Source organism: Anneissia japonica, unplaced genomic scaffold (genome assembly GCF_011630105.1).
Source record: "Anneissia japonica isolate Jap-2015-1 unplaced genomic scaffold, ASM1163010v1 scaffold287671_len26189_cov107, whole genome shotgun sequence".
Lineage (NCBI taxonomy): Eukaryota > Metazoa > Echinodermata > Crinoidea > Comatulida > Comatulidae > Anneissia > Anneissia japonica.
The window spans coordinates 16926-26336 of NW_022757809.1; the positions used below are offsets into that span (position 1 = coordinate 16926).

The 9411-nt window shown below is 35.5% G+C and overlaps 2 protein-coding genes across 2 annotated transcripts in view; one reads left to right on the forward strand and one right to left on the reverse strand.

Annotated features, from left to right (window-relative positions):
* Positions 1–2571, forward strand: part of LOC117124881 — a 4478-nt gene extending 1907 nt beyond the window's left edge. Inside the window, exons 4-9 of the mRNA XM_033271211.1 lie at positions 2–188; positions 381–924; positions 1029–1215; positions 1357–1587; positions 1754–1975; positions 2065–2571. Coding sequence (XP_033127102.1) covers positions 25–188; positions 381–924; positions 1029–1215; positions 1357–1587; positions 1754–1975; positions 2065–2240 — 1524 coding nt within the window. The 5' untranslated portion in view covers positions 2–24 and the 3' untranslated portion in view covers positions 2241–2571. The remainder of the gene's footprint in view (position 1; positions 189–380; positions 925–1028; positions 1216–1356; positions 1588–1753; positions 1976–2064) is intronic.
* A 675-nt stretch (positions 2572–3246) lies between these two features.
* Positions 3247–6952, reverse strand: LOC117124882. Its single transcript, XM_033271212.1, has 2 exons — positions 6501–6952; positions 3247–3769 (listed from the first exon to the last, which is right to left on the reverse strand). The coding sequence occupies exons 1-2, from the start codon at positions 6863–6865 to the stop codon at positions 3601–3603; spliced, it is 534 nt and encodes a 177-aa protein (XP_033127103.1). The 5' UTR covers positions 6866–6952; the 3' UTR covers positions 3247–3600.
* Between the last annotated feature and the right edge of the window lie 2459 nt (positions 6953–9411).

Consider the following 9411-nt stretch of genomic DNA (forward strand, 5'->3'; position numbering starts at 1 on the left):
GCTATACAGTGTACTCCAGTGTCAATGTCCAGGGGGACACAATGCGATATTTTAATGCCACCTGCAACATCAACTCCTGTCCAGAGTGATGATGAGGAAGATATGGATGTGGACGACAGCAATGATGAGGACTACCTTCCCAGTAAAGCATCAAGTTCAAGCATAGAGTGCAACGAAAGTTGGGATGAGTAAGCTACAAACATATTATAGCAATATTGGAAAACCAGTTTAGGTCTGTTGTGAATTCTTGACGTACTGTACACAAACCATGTATTTGTTAGTACACAAAACATGTGTTTGTTAATGTGACATGTACTGTATAAAACAATTCTACATTTTTCCTTGTTAAATGTGTTTTTGTTTGTACTTTTTTGTTACAGCTGTTCTGACAATTACCCAGATTTCGAACTTGCAAATCAGGAGGCAATGTGTGTTGTGTTCCAATCTATGCTGATGGCACTATTTGCCCTCTGCCAAGTTTGTGGTAGGAAAGGTGCAAAAGCGGCAACTACTTTTATAGGGACTTTAATTATTGTTAACCAATCTTGTAGTGTTTGCGGAGGAACCTTTCGGTGGTTAAGCCAGCCATATATAAGCTCTATCCCTGCTGGAAATTTGCTGCTTAGTGCTGCAATACTGTTTAGTGGTGCCCTACCAAGTAAGGTGTTAAAGGTGCTGCGTTTCTGGGGTGTAAAATCATATGAAAGACACACATACTTCCGTCATCAGCGTCTTTTCCTGATACCAGCAATACTTAATGTTTGGAAAGATAAACAGGCAGATTTACTACAGGCAGCTCGCCATTCAGACGTTACAGTTGGTGGTGATGCTAGATGCGACAGTATGGGCCATTCAGCTAAGTATGGGAGCTACACTTTGTTGGACCTGGACAAAAATAAAATTTTGGCAATGGAACTTGTGCAGGTAGTGCTTCAGTCATTGTTTTGATGTGTTTCTCCAAAAGATGCTTGTTGGTAAAACATAAAAAATAAAATGCCTTTTATTCTTCCGATTGATGTATTTTCCAGAGCAACAAAACTGGTGGAAGCTACCATATGGAGCTGGAGGGACTAAAACGCTGCTTGACTGTCCTGGAAAATGGCAATGTTAAAATTGGGATCTTAGTTACAGACAGGCACTCACAGATTCAAAAGTGGTTAAGGGACAACTGTGGATCTATAACTCACTACTTTGACATATGGCATGTGGCTAAAGGTATGTTAACTCTTTATATGCATTTAAAAAAATTTATATGCTATAATTGTTGTAGTATATATTCAGGTGTGTGGGTAAAATACTACTGTAGTGAATAATGTAACATTATGCACATTCCAAATGTTTTTTTTTTTTTTTCAGGTCTAAAAAAAAAACTTGTGGCCCTTGAGAAGAAAAAAGGTTTTGAATTGGTATTCAAATGGCGTCGAAGCATTATCAACCACCTTTACTGGAGTGTGGTTTCAAGCAAAGGAAATGGAGACTTGGGACTAGCGAAATTTGACATTTGGGGTAGAAGGTTTTCACAACTTAGTGAACCACTTCGCTCCAAAGATGTATCACTTTGGCTATGCCGGTATGAAGAGCAGGTGAGTTGACATTATTAACTAGTGGTTGAAGTGCTTTTCATCAGTACATGATCTGCATAGCATTTTTTTAAATATCTGAATGATTTCCATTATTACCCCAGTCGTGGGGAAGTTTGCTAGTAAAACAAATAACTGAGCTTCTTATATTCATTGATTTGTTTTAAATTAAGCGCATTTGCATTTATTGACTTGTATCAGGTTGTTGCTATTACGTTATAAAAAATTGTTAAAAATTTTATTTAGGCTTCTGTTGGCAGTTCTTCATTACAATGAGAATTCTGAGCGCATACAGGCTACTACGAAAGATGGTGACTTGCAATACACAATTGCATATCCAAAGGCAAAACAAGGAGCACATACTATTAAGAAAGTGATGACAGAATGCACATTTGGTAAGGTGTTTTCTTTACTGTAATTTTTAATGTGTGAATTTTATTTGGCCAAGTGTTTTTAAATATTAGTATTGTAATATATTTTGTAGGGTATGTTGATGACCTGATGCTAGAAGTGACGGCAATTGCAGAAGGTACCCATGAAGCTGTTAAAGTTGTTGATGCACCGCCTCATCTGTGTTCAAGCTTTGAGCGTCCTGAGAAAGAGGTGGCTGTTGCAAACCATTTTTCCAGATTCCCAAATGTGGACAGCAACACCAACTAGTTTTTTTTTTAGCCCATGTAGCAAGCAGAGTCCTAATGTATGGCAACAGAAATCCAAAGATAAACTAGTAGATTTGATCAACATTCACCTTGCCAGGTTTCATCCATTTTTCAATGCAATATACATTTTATTGGTAATACTTGCATATATTTTTTATATCAAAATAATTGACATATTTTATATATTTATATTATAATTATATTGTTCATCTGTATTTTTACTCAAATACCTCAAATACTGTTTTAATTTAGTTTTATATAACCTCCAAAACAACATTTTATATACAGTAGTTTATTTGTATAGTACACTGTATAATTTATAATTATCACAATGTGTAGCTCCTGTGCAGTCCAATCACAGTAGTTCATGATTTACATGTGGTAATGGGTCATACAGCAAGTCCACATTATTGAAAAATTAATCCCAGAACACAATATGCACCTTGCCAGTTTTCGTCCGTCTTTCATTGCAATATATACATTTTGTTGATAATACAGTACTTGTATATTATATGTATTGCGAAGTTTTAAATATTATATGTAGTTGATGATTGTTTACATTTTTTTTTTTTTATATCATATCCTCCATTTCTCAGATGTAGATGTAAACGATTTTAGATTAATTTACTCTACAGTTAACTATATTATATATTTTATATATTACACTATTAATTTGTCTTTCGTTGCAGCCAAACCACTTATTGCCAATGTAAATTTTATTGGAAATAGGCGTATATGTATCCGTCCAAAATATATACATATATCTGTGAATGAAATTGCATTTTTTATTTCCCGGTTCTCATTTGCAGTTGTTAGTACTGTATCCTATATTAAAAGCTTATGCAGTTAATTTGTATATATTTGTTGTGATGTACTTGCTTTTATGTTCAAACATTACGTCAGTCATAATTCAAAAGTCGATTACAAATTCAGCAAACAATGTATTTGAAATCAATCTCATGAGTACTTCCAGCAAGTCAACCCAAAATAATAGTACTGCACAATGATTACAAGGTTATATGCTTTATTAGCTACAGAATTTTATTTTGTGCTGTATAATGATCAAATAACATGACTGTATATTAAAAATATAAGACAAAATAAAGTCTGGTTACTATTTACAATACTGTACTTGGAAGAAATTAGTCAAGAAATCCAGTGAACTGTAATTCGTCTTCCAAGCCAGGAGGTGGGAAATGTGCTCGTATGAGGGTAACACCACTCTCAAATTCCTACCCAAGTATCCCCAACACCACCTTGCCAATTGTCGATAGGCTAATGGCGTTTATGTTCTGCACCCTCATGTACGGCATTGTATTGTTGCCGGTACTGGAGCCAAGCAATTTCAAGTTTTATAATGTTCAAGCAAGCCGCAACAAATCCATGGTGTTCTGTAATACAATTGTAAGCAGCCCTGTCATACTGTACATTGTTACTCCTTCTTCTAGTCGTCTTTGTACGGCTGTAATTTCTGCGCAGCATCTACATTCCCGATATGTGGGAAGTATCTGGCAGTGTCCACACTGGCACCTACAAAATACAAAAAAAAGTAAGATTTTTTTTCAATGACTTATGTTGTATAATATTAAGGATAATAAGGGAGCCTACAATAGGTCAAACTTTACTAGTACTACTGCATTCTGTACAGTAAATATGTTAGGGTAGGCCTGGAAGAAGCAACAACAGCAACATAGCTGAGAACTGACAGCTATAAGCTTATCCTCCTGTAATTTACTAGACCCCAGTCGGGATATGACCGGTTAAGCCGCCGACAAGTTGAGCCGCCGGTAATTTCTATGGAACGCCAAGCGCGTCTCTCAGTGAATGTAGTGCGTCTCTCAGTGAATGCAGTCAGCTTGCCGATGTCATCAGTGAATGAACCCCCCGGATACCAGCTACATATTCATCCCACAGTCTTGTCAGTCGTTGATTTGCTCGTATTGCCGTTCGTGATGTATAATTGTGTAATTGAATTAGAATTTTGGATAATTTTATGTACTACATTTTTATAAAAATATATGAAGTTGTATAATTGCAAAATCGTATTAAAAATGTAATTTTATGTACTACATTTTTATAAAAATAAATGAAGTTGTATAATTGCAAAATCGTATTAAAAATGTGTTTATTTACGTTTGGTTTGCGGCGTATTTCAATTAACTTATTCGTTATTAGTACTATTTTGTCAAATTATTTAATTAAATTATTTATTATATATAAGTTTAACAAATAGTACAAAAATAAAAATATATAAATTATAAAACCATAGTAAATACTGTATAATAACATAGGCCTAACACATTTAAATTTACTGTTTATAGTCATGCAAAATCGTATTAAAAATGTAATAACTTGATTATTTTTTATGTTTGGTTTGCGGCGTATTTCAATTAACTTATTCGTTATTTGTACTATTTTGTTAAATTATTTATTATACAGGCCCGTAGCCAGGGGGGGTTTTTATGGTTCGGGCGAACCCCCCTTTTCTAGCGAACCCCCTCAAATTTTTGAATGAGTCCCACCCGTTTTTAAATTGTAGTCTGCATTACAAGCCTACATTCATAGGATATGTCAGCTTCAGAAGTTCGGAGATTTAAATTAAAACGCAATTCCTTTACGATGGCACACATAAGGATGGCAAACATCGATAAAAACACGGCTGCCGTCTCAACTTTCACTGGCCTTTGGCTGAATGTTTGTAAGAAATGTACCAACCGGTAACGAAACCGGTCGCCGTCTACCTAGAGTAAATGGTGCCACCAAACGAAGCTAAAGTTTTGCAACTTAATCCACCAAATGCAAATAAAGTTTTGCGACTTAATCACCTAAATGTGGATTGTGTGGTTAGTAAATTCCATAGCCATACTGTCCATCGTGCACACTAAACTATGTGCTGATGGAGCATTTTGGGGAAATGGACTCTCCTTTTTTTTTTCGTCCCAAACAAAATATTAATAATAAATCAACATAGTCCATCTCAGTCATCATAGCCAGTCTCAAAATTAGGCTAGGAAGTTTGTTTTAAACAGCAGACACGCTACAGAACGGAGTGCGTCAAAACGAGTGTTTGTTAATGTTTAGTGATAAAGAATCATGAAACGTTATAGAATAACTGACTTTTTTTCGTCCGCTGTTGCAAAGAAGAAAACGACAGATAGTCCTGGTGGGTTATTGATTTTAAAATCAATTAGCCTAGCCTAGATGTTGACTAGCTAGGTTCGCTCCTTGTTCATTTAGATACAGAATTATACCCCGACGACAACAAAGTGTAGGCCTAGGCCTAAGTACAGTAGGACATACTACAGGTAGGCCTACTAGGCCTAGGCTTTTGTTGTAAAAGTTGAAGTGCATGTACAGGATGCGCCATAGGCCTATATTTTAAAAAATACATTTTGTTAATTATTATTAGTTGGCCTGGGACGGACCTACAGTAGGCAGGCAGGCCAACTTTACCGTCGGAAGTCCTGGGATTCGACGATGACGTCCGTGCACGTTTACAAACGCCATTGATTAGAATGAAAATAGACGCGCTAAATTTCGTTTTTGTTTTTTTTTTGTGTTTTTTTTTATGAAAGAAAGAATTTATCGAACATTTATCTACATAAAAACAAGAATAATATTGTAGAAATTGTATTTCTAAAGATGCATGTAATTCATATTTTATTTTGTAGACAATAAATATTCAGTAAGATATACTAAAAACGATTATTAATTCTGAAATGTGCATCTCAGCTATTATTAATTTTTTTTATATCTTTCGGTGTGACTTAAACATGCCAATTCTCAGAAAATAATTTCTAATTTTATTATATTACCACCTTTTCATTACATAGATCTTTTTCAAAACATAGGCCAAACTGCTTTTATAACAGCTCAAACGGCTCAAACGGTCATAATCCCCCAGTCAAGGTATAAGGCTGATGTATCTAAATGATTCTTGGCCTAGTGCAAAACAGCGCACGTTTTTATGACTGCATTATTAATTTATTGTACTCATAAATAACAACAGGCATATCCCACTTATTTCTATCTGGAGGACACTACTATCTACACTAGCCTAGCTAGGCTCCTGTCGGTCTAGTTTTGCTAGATGAGCTAGTCTAGGCCAGCCGTCTGATTCGTCGTACATACACGTGACGAATCAAACACCGTACACAAGCATAGGCCTACATCTGAGTGCATAAGCACTCCCCGTTTTATTATATATACGATCCAAAAACTAGTAGTATCCAGTTCAAGTATTAATATTATTATTACTGACCAATTCAATGACTGGGTTCGAAGTTGAATCTCTTCTGGATTTCTTTCCACAACCGCTTGTTGTTCACGCTCGGTATTTGCATTCTCACCACCTTCTGAGTCGGAGCATTCTGGCTCATACATGTACGGTTGAATTTCATCAAAATTCTTCCTTTCGTGTCGGTCATTTTGATTTGCAATGCTTCTTGCCTCGTTCTCTTCTGTTTCACATTCCACAATCAATGTTTCTACGTCAAATTCATCGGATGACGAGCTCTCCAAATCATATACAATACGTGTTTTTAGTCCTAGACATTCTTCGTTGTAACCATAGATCGCGTCGCGTGTATTATAGCTTGCTAGTCTACAGAGCCGCGTTCCTCTCATGACGTCATCACACACATCAACGTATTTCCAGCTTTTAGTACAGATTTCGGGAAGCGACTCGGGAGATACAAAATCCGTTACAAAAATACCCTCAAAAGTCAGTAAAATGGCTATGAAATTGATTTTTCCGTGTACTGATGAGTACAATTAACACATTAGGCTAAATTAAAGGCAAAAATATGATCTAAAATTGTATATTTTAATACCATGTTCCAAGATCTTTAAACAAAGCATCAAAGCATCCCTTTCCGCAATAGTCAAAATCAATTTACAGCCTCGTTCTCATATTTCATATACAACTTTCCGCTATAGTCAAATTAATTCATATACTATATACAACTGCTTATTATTTCTTTTATTCCTTTATATGAAATTTTTTTTTTTTTTCCCCGTCGTCCTCGTTCTCATATTTCATACACTATATACAACTTTCCGCAATTCAATTTACAACCTCGTTCTCATATATAAAAGGCATCTCATCAGCATTGCCATATACAAGACTAGTACTAATAACCAAACTCCATCCTTGATTTGATACCCTGATACACACAATCCATCGCTGTATTCATACCTGCATTGTGGACAGGTAGCACTCGTGTTCGACCATTTTTTTACGCATTCTACATGCGCGGTTGCCGTGCACTGTCTACAATGCCAAGTGAATCCACCAATAAGCACCTCCAAGCATATGACACATTCATTATTGTTGTCCATGTCTCACGAATTCAAATTATTTTCTTTTGACAGTATCAATTAAATACTCATTCCAAAAAAATTATTTTCTTTCTAAAAGGCAGTATCACTTAAATACTTTTTTCCATGCAAAATTTCTCATTCCAAACATTATTTTCTTTCTAAAAGGCAGTATCAGTTAAATACTTTTTTCCATGCAAAATTTCTCATTCCAAAAAAAAAAAAAATTCATTCTTTGATGGATTCACTTGCAACCGGGCATGTAGAATGCATCGAAAAATGGTCGAACACACCACTGTTACCTGTCCACAATGCAGATATGAATTTAGGGTATCAATACACAGATGGATTTTGGTTATTATTTCTTTTATTCCTTTATATGAAATCTTTTTTTTTTTTTTTTTTTTTTTTTTTTACGGCAGATCATAAACAGTTTCCTTTCCGCAATAGTCAAATTAAATTTACAGCCTCGTTCCAATATATACAAAATTTTTTTCTTTTATTCCTTTATATGAAATCTTTTTTTTTTTTTTTCGTTTTAAATGAAATCCTATATCTTCTATCTTTTTTTTTTTTTTATCTTTTTTTATGTAATGTACATCAAATAGTACACAATAATTTTTTTTTTTATTCGCCGTACAAATAATTGCTCCTAATTCTCGTCAGCAATTTGACCTCTGAAAGGTCATTGTCAAAAAAACGACTGCCTAATAAGACGACTGAAAAGCGGAGTTTCCTTCTTTCGTTCTGCCCGGTAAAATCAATTACTTTACGCGACGTTTGTATACTAACCTACTCGTACCAACGTCCGCATGTCGCGCTAGCCTTATCCTACTCTAGGCCTAGACTAGTTAGGATGGTATAGGCCAAGCCTTGAAGGGACGAAGGCCCCAATGAAAAACAACGTCGCTCTTTGATAGCTAACATTGTCTATTTAACATCACAATAATTCATTAGTAAACCTATAGTTGTTTTTTGAATTGTACTCCACAAATCTCAGCCGATACCTCGCACAACTGCACTGGCTAACGTCTTTATCTATAGACCTATCCAAGAAGAATGGCGCCCTCTGTTGTCGACGCCATTACTGGGGAGTCCTTGGGGAGTCCCTAATCGTGGCAATGCGGTGTGATGTGTTTATAAACAAAGTACCATTGAGAAATCCAGCTTTTTATCTTGCAGCTGAGTAATGCCGTCACAGTCCAACCAAAAGTTTATCGAAGTTAAAAGATAAGTATATTATTATGTGTATTTAAAACAGAATAAAGATGCGACTTAGAAACTGGAGGAGGATCTAGGCTAGGTCTACTTACTCCTCTTCTTTTGGCAGGTCCAATGCGATTTGTCAAGCGCTTCGGTGTATTATCCGCGCAGCAGATAACCAATTTATTTGGGCCTAGCTTAGAAGATTGCTCAGTCAGTGTCTCCGTAGGCTACTGGATAACATGACAACGACGTCTGTTTCCTATGTAGGCTATCTGCTAATTTGTCATCTGCTATTACTGTATTTTAAACAGACCATAAAAATGATATAAATATTATTTAATAAATGCTATTATTACCCCTAAGCTAAGTCTAGTATTACTACTAGCCGAGTCCTATTAGGCCAACTACAACGCTCTAAACCAAGGCCATGCTATATCTTAGTATTTAGCCCAACAATTTTGGTGAAATGTTTTAAACGTAATTTTGAAGTAGGCCTATGTGGAAAGATGATATTCAAGAATGAATGGCCGAGACTGAATTTCAAAGGCAAGAATTTGACTTGAAAAAGTGGACCTCCCTATGTGTCAACATGCATCTTCTTGATTTTGTATTTATTATCACACTACAGTATTTTGTGCATCTGTATA